This window comes from Cynocephalus volans, chromosome 9 (genome assembly GCF_027409185.1).
Source record: "Cynocephalus volans isolate mCynVol1 chromosome 9, mCynVol1.pri, whole genome shotgun sequence".
NCBI classification, from domain to species: domain Eukaryota; kingdom Metazoa; phylum Chordata; class Mammalia; order Dermoptera; family Cynocephalidae; genus Cynocephalus; species Cynocephalus volans.
Window position 1 is genome coordinate 308909 of NC_084468.1, and position 17119 is coordinate 326027.

The 17119-nt window shown below is 47.1% G+C and overlaps 1 protein-coding gene across 2 annotated transcripts in view; it reads left to right on the top strand.

The window, feature by feature from the left end:
- PIGG (phosphatidylinositol glycan anchor biosynthesis class G (EMM blood group)) overlaps positions 1 to 16257 on the top strand; it is a 50074-nt gene extending 33817 nt beyond the window's left edge. For both annotated transcript variants that reach the window (XM_063107993.1, XM_063107994.1), the window contains exons 11-13: positions 7293 to 7602; positions 10643 to 10806; positions 15740 to 16257. In XM_063107993.1, coding sequence (XP_062964063.1) covers positions 7293 to 7602; positions 10643 to 10806; positions 15740 to 15956 — 691 coding nt within the window. In that variant the 3' untranslated portion in view covers positions 15957 to 16257. The remainder of the gene's footprint in view (positions 1 to 7292; positions 7603 to 10642; positions 10807 to 15739) is intronic.
- The last annotated feature ends 862 nt before the right edge of the window (positions 16258 to 17119 follow it).

Here is a 17119-nt window from a genome sequence, read left to right on the forward strand (position 1 = left end):
AGGTCCTCAGCTTTTCCCCATTCAGAATGGTGCTGGCAGTGGGGTTGTCTTAAATGGCTTATATTGTATTGAGATTCTCTCCTTCTATACCTAATTTGTTGAGAGTCTTCATCATGAAGTGATGTTGAATTTTGTCAAATGCTTTTTCGGCATCTATTTGAGATATTCATATGGTCTTTGTCCTTGAGTTTGTCCATGTGATGTATCACATTTATTGACTTTCATATGTTGAACCATCCTTGCATCCCTGGGGTGAATCCCACTTGATCATGGTGTCTAATTTTTTTGATGTGTTGCTGTATTCTAATTGCTAATATTTTGTTGAAGATTTTTGTATCTATGTTCATCAAGGATATTGGCCAGTAATTTTCTTTTTTTGTTGTGTCTTTATCTGGTTTTGGTATTAGAGTTATGTTGGCCTCATAGAATGAGTTTGGGAGAGTGGCTTCTGCTTCAGTTTTTTGGAATAGTTTGAGGAGAAATCATATTAACTTCTCTTGAAAGGTTTGATAGAATTCAGCTGTAAAGCCATCGGGACCTGGACTTTTCTTTGTTGGAAGATTGCTGATTACCGCTTCAATCTCGTTGCTAGTTATTGGTATGTTCAGGTTTTCTATCTATCCTTGGTTCAGTCTGGGTAGTTTGTATGTGTCCAGAAACTTATCCATATCATCCAGATTTTCATATTTGTTGTCATACAGTTGTTTATAATAGTCTCTAGTGGATCTTTGTATTTCTGTGGTGTCAGTTGTAATGTCTCCCTTTTCATTTCTGATTTTTGTTATTTAGATCTTCTCTCTCCTTTTTTTTGTTAACCTAGCTAATGGTTTGTCTATTTTGTTTATCTTCTTGAAAAACTGACTTTTTGTTTTGTTGATGTTTTGTTGTTTTTTTTTTCAGTCTCTATTTCATTTAGTTCTGCTCTGATCTTAATTATTTCTTTCTGTCTACTACCTTTACGTTTGGATTGTTGTTGCTTTTCAAGTCCTTTGAGGTGTAGTGTTAGGTCGTTTATTGGAAGTCTTTCCATTCTTTTGATGTAAGCACTTATTGCAATAAATTCAGCTCTGCTTTTGCAGTATCCCACAGGTTTTGTTATGATGTATGTTTATTTTCATTACTTTGAAGAAATTTTTTGATTTCCTGTTTAATTTCTTCTTGGATCCATAGGTTGTTCAGGAGCCTATTGTTTAGTTTTCATGTATTTGTATAGTTTCCAGGGTTTTGCTTATTATTAATTTCCAGTTTTAGTCCATTGTGGTCTGAAAAGATAGTTGGAATGATTTCAGTTTCTTTAAATTTGCTGAGACTAGATTTGTGACCTAATACGTGATCTATCTTGGATAATGTTCCATGAGCTGATGAGAAGAAAGTATATTCTTTAGTAACTGGGTGAAATGTTCTGTATATATCTGCAAGGTCCAGTTGCTTGGTCTAGGGTGTGGATTAAATCCTGTGTCTCTGTTGATTTGTTGCCTGGAAGATCTGTCCCATACTGAGAGAGCACCCACTTTTAACATATTAAGGCCTATTTCTTTCTTTAGGTCTAAGAGTGTTTGCTTTGTATATCTGGATGCTCCAGTATTGGGTGCATACATATTTATGATTGTTATGTCTTCTAGCAGGGTAGATCCTTTTATCATTATATAGTGGCCTTTTTTGTTTTTTATGTTTTTTTGGTTTAAAGTCTATTTTGTCTGATATAAGAATAGCTACTCTGCTCATTTTTGTTTTCCATTTGCATAGTATATCTTTTTCCATCCCTTCACTTTTAGTCTGCGTGTGTCTCTACAGGTGAGGTGGGTCTCTTGAAGACAGAATATACTTGGGTCTAGCTTTTTAATCCAATCAGTCAGTCTGTGTCTTTTGAATGGGGAGTTTAGTCCATTCACATTTAGGGTAGTTATTGACAAGTATTATTTAATTCCTGTCATTTAATTGCTTTTTGTTTAGATGATTTAAATATCTTTTGATCATTACTTCTCCATTTATTTCTTTTCTCCAGCGTTAGTTGGAGATTTAATGTAGTGTGATTTAGTTTCTTTCTCTTTCTTGTTGGCAGTTTTGTTTTATTGGTGGGTTTTGCTCTTTCTTGTCTATTCGTGATAGTGGTCATCATTATTCAGATTCCAGATGAAGGACTCCCTTGAGAATTTCTTGCAGGGCTGGTCGTGTGGTGGTCAACTCCCACAACTTGTTTATCTGGAAAATACACTATTTCTACCTCATTTCTGAAGGAGAGCCTTGGTGAGTAAAGAATTCTTGGCTGGCAATTTTTTTCTTTTAGTATTTTGAATATATCATTCCACTTTCTTCTGGCCTGTAGGGTCTTGGTTGAGAAGTCTGCTGTTAGTCTGATGGAGGCTCCCCTGTAGGTGACTTGATGCTTTTCTCTTGCTGCTTTTAGAATTACCTCTTTGCCTTTGAGCTTTGCAAATTTGACTATAATGTGTCCTGGGGAGGATCTTCTTGGATTGAATCTGTTTGGAGACCTTTGACTTTCCTGGATCTGAAGGTCTGCATCTCTCTGTACACATGGGAAGTTTTCTGTTGTTATTTCCTTGAGTAGGTTTTTAATACCTTTTCCTTTCTCCTTCCCTTCTGGAATACCCACAGTTCGGATGTTAGAGCACTTGAGGTTGTCTGCTGTCTCTCTTAGATTTTCCTCATTATTTTTAATTCTTTTTTTCCTTTTTTTTTTGTCTGCCTGCGTTATTTCAAAAAGACCATCTTCAAGCTCTGAAATTCTTTCTTCTGCTTGCTCTACCCTGCTGCTCAAACTCTCTGTGGTGTTTTTTATTTCACTGAGTGAATCTTTCATTTCTAGGAGTTCTGCTACACTCTTTTTTAAGGTATTAATCTCTTTGTAGATTTCCTCCTTCATATTCTGGATATTTTTTCTTGTTTCTTTGTGTTCTCTAACTGAGTCTTCTTTTATTTCTTCAAATTTTCTTAAGATCATTGCTCTGAATTCTTTTTCAGACATTTCAAGGATTCCCTGTTCCATGGACTCTGAAATTTGAGCATTACTGTATTCCTTCAGTGGTGTCATATCTTCTTGTTTATTGGTAGTTCTAGTGTTTTTTTGTTGATGTTTGGTCATTTGGTAGAGGGTTTGCTTCTTCTGTTACACTGAGGTTGACTATGAAGATAAAGATTTCTTCCTCTATTTGCAGGCTTTACTGGTGACTCTTCTTCTATCAGTGTGGTCGGGTGGGCAGTACATTACCTGTAGAGTGGTCCTGGCCGCTACTATAGAGATGAATGTTCCTTGCTTGAGAGTAGGTGTGGTAGTGGCTATATTACACCAGCTTGGGTCCTGTTCCAGAATCTGTGGCCATAGAATGATCCACGTGACTCACCTCTCAGCAGGTGAGGTGAGGTGAGGTGTGCTGCGGGTGCTAGTACTTCCCTCTGGGTCCAAGGGGGAGGGGCAGACCATGCCACCATGTGCGGGGCTCCTTGGATCAGCTCACCTTTCAGTGGGGCATGCTGCAGGGAACTGGCGCTTCCCTCTGGGTGCAGACTGCCAGTATTGCTTTTCTAATCAGAGAAACGGTCCAGGTGAGAGCTGAGGGCTGTGGCCATACCATGTGAGTGGCTGTGGGCCTCAGAGCCCACCTGTAAACACCTGCTGACCGGTGTGGGAGTGGTGGGGGGTGGAGGTGATGCCAAGGACCTGGCTTAGGTAACAACAGCATGTCGGCCTTCACCTGAGGCAGAGAGGCCAGGTGGGGAGAAGATGGTAAGCTGGAGGTGTGGGGTGTTCTGTGGAGATGTCCCAAAGGCTGCTGACTGGGAGTCTGAGGCTTTGGGCAGATGTCAAGCCTGGATGTTACAAGTGAGGGTGTTTATTTAAATCTCAGAATGAAGCATGTGATTAAATTCTCATTTCGTCTCAGATCTAAGCATCTAATTTTAGGATCACTCATTTCAAGATTTTGATCATCTTACTTTACCTACCAGCTTACTGCAGCATGTACTTTGTTAGTGTCCAAAAAACAGCCATGCTTTTTCTTTCAACATGCTCTGCTTGGTTCACATTGTTTCTGTAAAATGCTTCTGTTCCTCACCCCATCTGTCTGGATTCTAAATACATCCTGGTTCCAGATCTACCCTGGCTCTGGATCCACCCTGGCTCTGGATCGCCATAACAGCTGCTTCTCTCCTTTCAGCCCCTCAGGTGCTGCCATCCATGGATATTTGAAAACCCTTTGTGTTAACTCCTAACTTTCTTCCACACTCAGAAGCCCATGTGTGGCTGGAGAGGAAGCTTGAGTTGGGGAGGTCCTGGACATGCAGGAGGGCACTGCCTGGGTAGGGTGAGGGGGAGGACTCATCAAAGGCTCCCTCCTGTCCTTTGTCCAGCCTGCCCTGGCATCTTCTCTTGTTATAGAGCCCAGTCCCTTTTCTCCTTTGAAACTTCTCCAATGACTCCAATCTTTGCTGATTTCTCCCTTCTTTGAACCCATGTGGGCCTGTCATTAACTGTCAACACAGCCCACACCTTGGCTTGTGGGAGTTGTTGGGTACCTACCCAGCTCCTCAGCCAGAGCATGGCCCCTCAAGGCAGGATACACTGCCAGGCACATGGCACATGTTGTTCAGACAGTTCGAATTAAACTGATCAAAGTTTAATTTTTTTTTAAATACATAAACCTTTCTAAGAAACTCAGATTTAGGACAATTCAGTTTTTAAAACAGATACATTATTATGGTGATATTTCATTTTAAAATGTATTTAGTTAGCTTTCAATGATCAGCTTTTGTAGTGAATAGAAAATATTTCATTTTAAAGTTTGTTTAAAATATTATGTTTTGCGAACTTCTGGTCAAGATGGCAAACTAGATGGTCCCCAGCGTTACTCTCTCCCACAAATCAAACCAATTTACAACTATAAAAAAATAACAGCAGCCAAGCTGGGGCCACTAGAGCTCAGGGGAAGAAGAGGAGAGACCTGCAGAGTGCATGAAGGTGGGAGAAGCCATGATGAGAGAAAGAAAAAACTGCTCCAACCGTTTCGAATCCTGGCCACTTCCAGGCTAGAGCTGCTGAGTGCATGGAGCAGGAGCTGGCAAAAGCTGCACCTGTGCCCTTCGGATGAAGTTGCTTGGAGATGGCATGGGAGAAGAGGGCCTTGGTGGCCCCCAGGCCAGCAAGACAGCTAATAGCGTTCCCGTGGATGCACATAGGAGCAAGGAGCCACAATGACTGAAAAAAAGCCACTCAGAGGCCAGTGAGTCATTGCAAGGGACCAGAGCATGGCCCATCCCATGGGAAGTGTTTGGAGCACAGGCGGGGGAGGTAGGCCCACCAGGAGAACACTGGGGCACAGCAAGGACAGCTGATCTGCCCCCCAGTCAGCATAGGACCACTCAGAGGAGACTGGTCAGGAATATAGAATTGCATGGGGTGCAGTTTGCTGAAAAGACTCAGGCCCAGACCAGTGTTTCTACACAACCCAGGTACACCAGATTTCACTAGAACCAGAAGTACCTATAAAGTCAACCATTAAAGTCTGAACTGCACAAAAAGCCTTCCCCAGGGAATCAGCAGCAATTTAGCTCAACCACAGAGCTCAAGTACTGGTCCCCACAAGAAGTTCCCCCATTTTGGAAGTAAGCAATGGACAACAAATTAGTTCCAGTGCAGAATTTAAGTGGTGGGAACAGCAAATAATCCAACATAGAACTGAAAAAACCAAAGTACCCACAAGCAGAGACAAAGTTTGATATTAACTAGTCAAGGTCCCATTTCACCAAAGAACACCTATAACACCCAGAAGGACCAGAAGTCCCCTGGGCTACCAAGCTAGAAAGGGGGGAGGGCCAGGGGCCTCAGCCATGCTCCCCAACACCCACAACCAGTCCTGAGGGGGGGGGGGGGCCAAGGGCCTCAGCCACACTCCCCAACATGCACAACCACCCCAGGAATGAACAGCAAACTGCTGTAGGAAGTGCCCTGAGCTCTCCTGAGCCAGGGTGATGAGGGGCCTAGGACCTTGGCTATGCCCCATGATGCACAGCCAGGTCAGCAATGACCACCAAGCTGCCACAGGAAGAGCCCACCCTGGGCTCCCCCGAGCCAGGGCAGTGGCGGGCCGAGGGACTCAGCCACGCCCCCCCGACTCATGCAACCAGCCCAGCAATGACCACCGAGCTGCAGCAAGAAGGGCCCCGGGTTCCCGAGTTGGAGTTGTTGGGGGTGAGGGCTTTTGCCACACCCCCCTGACATCTGCAACCAGCGTGGTAATGACCAAGCCGCCGCTGGAAGCCCCCAGTCTCCCCTGTGGGAATGGGAGGTGCCATAAGCCTCAGTACCCACCCCTCCTCCTTTCTCCTCCTTCTGTCCCGTCTCCTTCCCCTTTTCCCTGTCCCCTTCCCTCCCAACCGCTCCACAACATCATAGAATATAAAAAATAATAATGATAATTAAGGAAGCACATATACAAAAAGAGACTATGGAAAATTATTCCTATTTAAAAGTTTATTATAAAAAAGACTGCTATAAAAGAAATTAAGTTTTGCAAATACATGTGTTTTATAAGATGAAATTCTTCAGTATGGTATTATAAGTTCTATTCTTTAAGATGACGAAATGAAGTGCTAGGATACTTAATTTATATAGTACTTAGTGTTTACTGAGCATCACTGAGTCCAGACACTTCACATGCATCCTCTTGCTTAATTCCGCAGGTAACTATGTGAGGTGTAGATACCATGTTCTCTTCATTTACAGAGCTAGAAAGCGGCAGAGCCCAGGCTGAACATAGCTCTGCCTGTCCCCAGAGCCATCCCTGCACCACTGTCTATGTGTATGCGCATAAATGCGCAGGTGCTTATTTAAATCCATTTGGTAAAGAACATGCTCAGTTGCGCAGTCAGCATGTGGACATACGAAGTTTCTGACAGTGGTGTCTTTTACTGGTGCAGTGGTTTTTCACGTTAACTGTGCCAAGCAGTGGGTGGTTTTCCTGGCATTCTGCAAGCACGTGGCTCAGGTCTGGCCACCAGGTGATCCTAGGATCAAGTGAGCAAGATTTCTCCAAAGCTGACTCCATCAGAAAAGTGCACACCAGGACAGGCCTGTGGCCTTTGGCAGGTGCTCCTGAGGGTGCTGACACACCACGCCTGTGGAGTTGCCTGGAGGGCGGGGAGGGAGCCACACTGGTTCAGCAGCTACTCTAGGTGCGCATTCCCTAATTAGACGTGTGTTTTTTTCATGGGAAAATATGTATTTGAACTTTTGTAGCTGGTGCCAATGAATCTAACCTGTTTTGCTTTTTTTTTAGGGGTATTGTTGAAGCTCGTTTTGTTTATGTCTTTGTCCTTGGCATTCTGTTCACGGGCACCAAAGACTTACTTAAATCTCAAGTCATTCCTGCAGACTTCAAAATCAAGACTGTAGGTTTATGGGAGATGTATAGTGGATTAGTTCTTCTGGCAGCATTGCTCTTTAGACCACATAATCTTCCGGTCTTAGCGTTTAGTCTCTTGATTCAGACCATAATGACTAAATTCATCTGGAAGCCCCTGAGACATGATGCAGCTGAGATTACTATAATGCATTATTGGTTCGGTCAAGCATTCTTCTATTTTCAGGTAGGTTTTCATTATTATCATGGGTAGAAGACTATTAACTCTTTATATGCTGCATATCTTTTAGTTGTCCTTTGAGAAAATTTTACCGTAAGTTTGAAAGTTATAATTTTGTTCAGTGAAAGAACTGTCAGTATGGCAGGGTGAATTGTGCTTAAATCTCGTGTATTTTATAAGATAAAGTAGTTAGTCATTTAAGTCAGATGTCCTAAGTATGGGTTCAGGGTGCTTAAGACAATGGATTATTGCTGTGCGGGGTCAGGCGTGGATTTATTTATTACAAGCAGTTAGGGAAACACTCATGTTTCTCACTTCGTTTATTTGATGAATAACGATTGTGCCTCTTCGTGCACTTTGCCCCTGGTGTCGGGATTGTCTGTACTAGGGACCATTTGGTGTTGCCATTTGGTTGTTAGTCCCCAGGGGGCTTGGTGGATTGTCAGATCTGCTCTCCAGTCTTTAAAGACCCATCAGAGACAAGCCCAAGCCCACCTTGGTTATGCACAGGTGTAGACAGAACAGCGCCTGGATGGGTAGACAGGCCTCTGAGGGATCCAGTCCCATCCAGCCATCACAGGAGGGTGGTTGTGGCTCCCTGTGGTTCTCCTCTTGCTCTGACTCCCTGGCTGAGCAACTCTGCACCAGCTACTGAACATCTTGTTTGCATTTTCTTGTTTTTACCTTGAGGCTCTGTGTTTTCTCTGTGTACACTGGCTTCTCCCCTCTCCTCTGTCCAGTCCCCAGGAAGCGTGTGTGGTTCCATGTGTCCTGAAATCTGGCCTCTTTCCTCCCCTATCTTCCTTTTCCTGGTTTCTTGGAGCTCCTGACCTTACCCACAGAGCAGCTCACAGTTGTACAGCTTTTGTCTGTCCCTCTCACTCTGAAGCCCAAAGGTGTGGTAGAGTGAAGTTACAGAAATCCTAAGTCCTTGAGTAATGTTACTAGACCAACACCAGCACTCAGCTTCCCTGACCCTTCTAAACTACTCATCCCTCCATCGCCTTTGTACACCTGCCACAGCTCTCCCATCATCGGGCTCTGCACTTGTGTGGGGAACAGAGGCACATGGGGCATCAGAGTGGGGTGTCCTCAGCAGAACTGCCAGTGGCCACAGGCCTGGACCCCGGTGTCCAGCTCTTCCAAGCCAGGGAGCCTCTGGCAGGCTCCTGCTGTGCCTTAGTTTCTTTATCTATAAAAGGGGGATGACAAATCCTTCTCCTAGGGCTGTTATCTGAGGAGGGTCAGGAAGCCTGACTGTGCCTCAGCTGTGCCACTGAGCAGTTATGACCCTGGACGAGGAAACAGCCTCTGGAGTTCCCTTTGCTCCTCTGTGGGGTGTGGCCATGGTTCTACGTGGTCGTGAGGCTGCAGCATAGCGTGTCATGCCCACTGGTGTTCCTGCACCAGCCTCCAAGTGCCGGGTATTGGTGAGCAAGTGGAGTCAGCGCAGATGGGGGTCCCGTGAGATGGGCCATAGAAGGTCCCACATTGTGTTGGGGCCTGAGCAGCAGAGCAGGCCCTGCTGCCCTCCCCATGGCCCCCGCCCTTCAGAGAGAGTCTCTCCCTTCACTGTCAGGTTTCCTGAGAGAAGAGCCTGTGGGTTTGCTGCCCTGCTTCCCGCTTCCTGCTCTCAGCCTGGCAGCTCTTCACGGCATGGGGGTCGGGAGCAGGGATGCCTGTCTCTCATCTGCTGGCCCTCCGCTTGCACTCAGACCCTGGGTCTCTCTGCCTCAGTCTCCTCCGTGTGAGGAGGATAATGCACCACGTGAGGACTGCTGGGGGTTCAATGAGATCACAGGAGTAAAGCCTCAGAACACGTGGCACATGCTGTTCAGCTGCTGGAGCGGCAGCCCTCCTTGTGCCTGGCCAAGCCAGTCTCCTCCTGGGTGTCAGACCTGCTTCCAGCCTCCCCTCGCTCCCTTCATCTAGCACTTGGACTCTGTCCTCCCTCCCCTCCTCAGCAGTGCCAGGGACTCCTGCTGGATCTGCCTCTTTGCTTCTCCTCAGTCTCCCTGGGGAAGGGCTTCTAAACAGAGGAATTATGTAATCAGAGTAGCAGCTCCCAGGAGAGTCTGTGAGTAAAGTGGGTTCAAAAGGAAGCTGTGATGGAGGTTAAATCAAAGGATGGGGCCTCTGTCAGGACAGCAAGAGTGGGGGCCAGCACGCCTCCGAGATGTCTGGGGGCAGTGTCCACCTGGCACGGTGACCACCTGATCCGCCAGTGTCCACGGGGAGCGGCAGTGGCCAAGGCAGGGAGTAGGGCTTGAGTGTTGGGTTTGCAGAGTCAGCAAGCACCCAGGCACATGGTTTTTCTTCTCCTGAGAGGCAGTCTCAGGAGACCCTCTTCTTGGATCCGAAATCCCACCACTCACATGCAGGATACGTCTCGTGGCATCGACCCTCACATCCCACAGTGAATTACTGCCACAGCTTGCCGTAACTGACCAGAATCTCAGCCGCAGTTGGATGAAGCCAGGTCTGGATACGTGAGCCAGATGCCAGTTACTGATCTGCACAGAGGGGCTGTGCTCCCCAGGGCTGGCCCTCCCTCCAGCCTGTAACTCACGGTAGCATTGCCACATCTGACCGTTGGACAGGGCCCAGCTACGGGGCCAGCACTTAGTCCTCACCTTACCCCCAAACCCCCAGCCAGGCAGTTGTACCTCCCAGGGCCACATGCACTCAGATAGGAGGTCCACTTCCTTGTCCTAAGTCGATGAATCTGGACAAAGGTGTGACACTGGCCGCGGTCAGTCAGCAGACTTTCATGCACATGTTCTTTAAAAGGGACCAGACATTTCACTTGCTCGTCCCAGGCCTGAGAGGAAACAGGCAGCTGGAGGGTTGACTTGTCCAGGGCCAGCCTGTGACCTGGTGGAGCAGCTGGGTGGCTGGCTGTGACCAGGGCCTCTGGCCCCCCTGACCGTGTGTCCATGCTGGTGAGGTGGTCTGGGCAGTTCATGGTTCACACTAATGTAGTACTTGTTGGTTGTGGGTGCCATGTGTTGTGAGACTATATCAGCTCTGTCCTCCTGTGTTCCAGGGCAACTCCAATAATATCGCCACCGTGGACATCTCAGCAGGCTTTGTGGGCTTAAACACCTACGTGGAAATCCCAGCCATGTTCCTGACTGCATTTGGGACATATGCGGGGCCCGTGCTGTGGGCCAGCCACTTAGTGCACTTCCTGAGCTCAGAAACAAGCAGGTGCGATGCCTCCTCTGTCTTTCAGCAGAAGTCTGATGGTAGTGTGACTGATCTTAAGAGTATTACCTTATTCCATATACAGTGTGTCCAACAGTCTTCATAGATTTTCTTTTTGTTAAGTAAGAAGGAACAGTCCACAGCTCAAGGGCCTGAGGCAGGTCTCCCCCAGCTGATAACGGCACTTGGTTTCTGGAGGCACAGGGAGGGAAGTTCTCCCACCACCCTGGGTTTTCTGCTTGTTGGGGGCCAGGTTGGTCAGAGGGTAGTTCTTGCCCTTTGGGGACATGAAGACAAAAGATGCTGGCTCTTGGCCTCCAGAAACTGGAGAGTGGGAGGGTTTGGATGGGACTACTGGCCGGGCCGTGCATGTTCCTTGCCATGCGCATGGAGGGTGACAGTTGAGGTGGGGACATGAGTGCAGTGCACGCAGACAGTCAGGGACAAGAGAGCACCATCCCCTGCCACTGAGAGGTCCCTCAGGCTGCATGTACCTTGCCCACCAGGCTGCCCTGCCCAATCCAGCCTCAGCGCTTATTCCCTCCAGCCAGCCTGGAGTCTCCTCACCATCACCTACGTTGCTCATGGCCTCACCTCCTTTGGGGCTTTGTGCAAATGTGCCCCTTGCGGTATGCCAAGACCGCACGCCTGCCCTGCAGCACCATCCCCTGCCCTGCCTGTGTTCTCCACAGCATTCCCGCTGTTGCACATTGCAGCTTCCTTATCTTTTGTTCCTATCTCGTTTCCCCCAGAAAGGAGGCTTCAGGAGGCATGCACTTTACTGGCTCTGTTCACCGCAGTAGCCTCTGTGTCTGGGCTCCTCTGATCTGTGCCTTCCAGGCTGGCCTGGGGGTGCTTCTGGGGCCCAGAAAGCTATGTTGTCCATCTGTGCCTGGTTTTCCCATCTGTAAATGGGAGTTGCTGGGGGTTAAGTGAGGGGTCACTTGGAAGTGCCCACAGATGACACCTGCCAGGGTCCTCCCCTGTGCTCTGCCCCTCCTTACCTGGCTCCATCCCACTGCCAGGCATGCTCATGAATCCCAGGAGCCCCATGAGATTCTTAATATACTTAAATCACACCACCGATGGCGTGGCCTCCTCCCCAGACAGCGAACTTATGTCTGAGGTGCCGGATCAGTCTCCTGCACACTCTAGGTGGGTGTGGCCAGGTCAGCCAGAGCATCATGGGCATCCCACTGTGCCCAGAGGCCCCCAGACCCCTGGGAGCCCCCTGGGAGCCTGCTGAGGCTCAGAGGTGAGATTAGAGGCTTTCTCTTCCCCATTCCCATTTCCCACACCTTATTAAAAAGAGTAATTCTGCTGCAGTGCCTGTTGACTCCTGTGCTAGCCCTCCCACTAACCCTTCAGGGACTCTTTGGAGCTGTCTTCACATCCCCATGGCCTCTGCTCTGACATCTCCACAGAGGTGTCTGTGCAGCATTGCAAACTAGGCAGGCCCGGGCCTGGACTCTCACTGGCTTGTTCCACGTGGGCGCTAGCCACATGAGACCCTCCAGCCTTATTTTAGAGCAAGAAAGCCGGGTGATAGCCTCAGCTGTGGAGAGAGGCTTCCCACTGTGCAGGCCTCCTGGCCTTGTGTCAGGTAATGGTGGAGGGCCTGTTCCCGCCCACCCGAGGACATTCAGTTGACACTCGGCTCTTCAAAGGTGAGAATCTCATCTGTGCAGCCAGACCATAAAGCTTTCTGGGGACACGGAGTCCTGAAGTTCACCTGTGTTTTCCTCAGTTGCCCGAGGGTACTCAACATTGTTCTTTGGGGCAGTCTGTGGACAGACCTCCTTAATTTACAGTGACCGCTGATGTCATGTCAGCCCTGAAGGCTGCAGACAAATCTGGAAAACGTACCGTGTGGCAGCACAGTGTGGAAACCTCCTTCCAGACTAATTTTGCATACAAAAAACACCTACCTCAAGACCACCACTCAGCTGCCCTCCTTTCAGCAGTTCATCTAGGGCGTTCTTCTGTGAGCCGGTTCTGAGGTGGCTGTACGTTGGTGCTGCACTTAGAGAGACAGGAAACGTTGTCCTTAGCTGTGGGGCAGGGCATCAGCACATCTGCGATCAGGGCTCAGGAAGCAAACGGGTGGGAGCTGGTGGGGGGCATCTGCCTGTGCCATGCAGACCTGATGTGTTGCAGTGTGCACACCCTGTCAGGCACACTTTGCTTGTGACTGCAGACGCGCTGTGAGGGGAGGGTCAGAGTACAAGTTCAGCCGTCACTCTGCAGGTTCCATGGAGAGCAGCTTCCCTGGTTCTTTGAAATGACAGTTTGATGTGCCTGGCATCTTTCATCTCTTGTAACCAGGCACATTTGTATTAGAGAGAAAAAAGACAAGTGAAAGCAGTTTCTAAAAAGTGAATTGAAAGCATTTCAATCAGCTGGAGAGTATTACATGATGGTTCCCTAATTAGAGTGTTTCTCCATTTTAGAAAAGGTTTTTCTCCATTTTTGAAAGCTTAAAACATCGTTTTACTCATTGTTTGTATTTTCTTTCAGAAAGTAAGAAAACTAACCAGATCTAAATGGTAGATAGAGAAAGCATGTTTCCTACCGGTCAAAAGTTAGGCCCTGAGTGGTCGGTGACCCTCTGTGTAGGCACTGACCTGGGGAGGGACCTGGTGGTCATGGGTGGCAGGGGTCTGCCTGTCCCCAGTGGCACAAACAGTCCTTGGCTGAGATGTATGAAGAGTAAACCCACTAGTGGTTGTTATGGAAAGACCCAAATCACTGTTTTCTAAATGGAAACGTTAAAAACTCTTAAATCGAAGTGCAAGGTGAGGGCAGTGCTGTGTCAAAGCTCCACCTTCCACATGCTGTCTGGGTAAGGAGGAGGTTCCTCACAAACACCACTTATACTAACCAGGAGAGGGGCAGATGGAGCCTCAGGGCCCACTGCCCAAGTACCCACGAAGCTTTCTGCCAAGTGTTTACCTTTTACCAGGTCTTGTCATCCCTATCCAGCTCCCCATGGGGTCCTCTGCCTGCTGGGCTGGATAATGAGTGGGGTCCAGCGGTGCAGGCACAAGGATCCCCCCTAGAGCCACAGTCTGCGGGGAAGAGCAGTGAAAGAAATGAAATGAAGGAGCTGGGGCCCACCTGCAGGGAGGGCGCACCCACGGTGATGAGCAGCTGGAGAGCCCGGCAGGAAGGAGGGGGTGCAGCGAGGTCCGAGGTGTGGAGCCACTGAGGGCCTGAAGGGAGGCTGTGGAGGGTGGTCACCTTGGTCAGCCCACCAGGGACAGCTGCTGGGGGGTTGAGGCACTGGGCCCCGAGGCCAACCCGAATGCCTGTAGGTGCCCTTCACTGGAGAGTGAACACCAAAGCAGGACACCTTTGTGAGCATCCTAAAGTGGGACCTGGTGGAGATGCCTGGTTGACAGGGCTAAAGGGCCCCTTTACAGAATGCACGCATGCAGGTACACACACATGCACATGCATCCACGACACATGCCTTGCTGCTCTGCTCTGAACCTTTTCCATCCCTACGAAGAGCACCTTCCTGCTCACTTCCCATGTGGACACATGCCTTGCTGCTCTGCTCTGAACCTTTTCTATCCCTACGAAGAGCACCTTCCTGCTCACTTCCCATGTGCAGGTCCTTCACAGCATGAACACTTCTGAGCCAGAGGAGCCACCCTGTCCTGGAGCTGCTCACACCCACCCCGCTCTGAGCTGGAAGTGCCTCACTTCATGTCAGGAGTCCCCATCCAGATCTCTGTACACCACAGTGCTCACAGGAGTGCGTGCACAGCAAGAGAAGGTTGCCCCATGAGTGATGGAGTCCCTGCGTTAGGGAGGCCAGGCAGCAGGGACAAGGGATGTGGACTGGCCAAAGTGGCAAGACCACAGACCAGCCAGCTAAAAGTTCATCACAGTGCTCAAGGTGAGGAGACAAAGCCTGACCTCTGAGCATTCGCAAAGTGCCCCATGGGCCCTTTCAGATAGGACTCATGATGGATCAGAGGTCACCGGTGAGGCATGGAAGAAGCCTGGATGGCAGAACTTGTGGTTCTGAAATAATCACGGACTCACGGGAAGGAGCTTTAAGGAACAGGTCAGATTTACCTAATGGTTGTGTTAAGGGAGGACATAAACGTGCTTTGACAATGGTTCTTATCTCAAGAATGCTGTTCTTTGCTGTTCATAAGCTCAGCAAATGCTGTGGGGCCAGTGTCCCCAGACCAGACTGACAAGGTGCTCCACTGGACAGTAGGAAGAGAAGTTCAAACTTGTAGTTATATTTACTTGTCTCTCATCTTTTTGTGATTTTCTATTCAGTGTTTATATTTTATAATATATTTGATCTAATAGGACATGCATATAATTTTTAAATAAATATTTATGCAAAATTTGGTGACGGCATTTTTCGAAAATATTTCACAGATTGTGGTGGCTCACTGCTTCTGTCTCCTCTGGGCACTTCTGTGCCTGTTAGGAAGGCAGACGCCTACACGTCTCAGACCCGCAGGTTCGGATATCTGTGGGAGAGGGGTCCCAGAGTGACATTTTTTTAAACACATAGGTCAATTTCACCTAGTGAAGTTTCAGAAGAATTTCTAGAGAGCTCAGGCACATGAATGGAAAATGGTAGCCCTCACCCAGCACTGTTTACTCTGCTTTATTTTTCTTCATAGAATTTATCACTTCCTGGCATATTACATATTCGTCTGATTTTCTTGTCTTCACTGGAACCTAGGCTGCCTGGGAGCAGGGAGTGGTTTTCCCTTCCCCGGGGCATGTGGAGGAATGCTAGCACTAGCTGGCGTAGTATTGTAGTGACTGCGAGTAAGTGTATGGGAAAAAAATGCACCACCCTCTAGTCCAGGAGCGAGGATTACGTAGTCACTTATAAGTGACTTGCTCTACATGATGCATAAGTGACTTTGCTAATACACATTTTCTTTGTTATTAACAGCAGTTCAGCGCTGAGTCACGCTTGCTTCTGCTACGCACTGATTTGTTCTATTCCAGTTTCAACATATATCATTCTGGTAACATCCCTGCGTTATCATTTGTTTATATGGAGTGTATTTTCTCCAAAACTTCTCTATGAGGGAATGCATCTCCTCATTACAGCTGCTATCTGTGCATTCTTCACAGCCATGGACCAAACAAGCCTCACAAAGTCTTAGATTAAGTTGGACACTGGAAAAATAATATATTTTTTAAGTCTGCTGTTTACTTTGTGGGTTTGAGTATTGAAAAATCTGTTTAAATGCAAGATTCTAAAATCATGTGATTTCTACAGAGTTGATGAATGGCTTTAATTTCTTTGACAACTGTATTTGAATTTAGATTAAATAGTAAGTACTTTAATACAAGGTCACTGTAAAATACTTACAGTATGTATCATATTTTCCATATTGACAATCACTCCAGAAGCTTTTGAACTTTTCCTCTGGATAAGTTATGATATGACCCAAATATGTGTGTTTAAAGTGATGAATAAAAAGTTCCGACCTCTGTCTTGGTGTGTATGAATTTCAGAGAACCCAGAAGCCCCGTGGGAGCAGGTGCCTCAGCTTCCAGGATAGATCTCATGGAGCTCAGCTCTCTAGCAATCCTAAAATCCACAGAGGGCCCCAGGGAACTTTGTTTTATCTGGATGACATGTACCAGCGTCTGTGGCATTTGAAATGAAAACTAAGACCTTTCAAAAATTTATTCATTTAAAAATAATCTGTTGCAGATTAATATAACATTTTTAAGAAAAATAACTATGTTTCCAAAACAAAAATACTTAGTGAGAAGGATGGGGTTGTTTTACATTTTTGCAAATCTCCTTAATGTCTGGCTTAATTGAAGGCAGTTGAGTTCTAAGCTCCATCTATTGCTATCTGTGTCTCTGCTTGGTGTGTAAGAAGAAAATCCAACCTCACACATTTGGAAAAGGGAGGAGTAATTTAATAACCTTTTTCTGATCATTGTGGATGTTCTTTTTTTGATACCAGCACCAAAACTTGACAAATGGTCATTTCTTAAAAGTTAGTTGGACAAAAAGAAAAGAAATGAGTACAGTAAAAACTGGTGAAATCCTACTGTGGTCTGTGCCTGAGTTCATAGGATGTACCCATGTTGTTTTCCTGGTTTTGACAATGGGTGTGGCTTCAGAAGATGCTGTCTTTGGGGGAAGCTGGGTGAGGGGTACAAGAAATCTGTACTGTTTTTTCAACTTCTTGAAAGTCTTAAGCTATGTCAAAATAAAAGTTATTTTAAAAATAAAAAGAATAGTTGTAATATGGGATCTGAAACTGTATCAGTGAACTTTCATGCTGTTATGTTAAAACTCATTGAT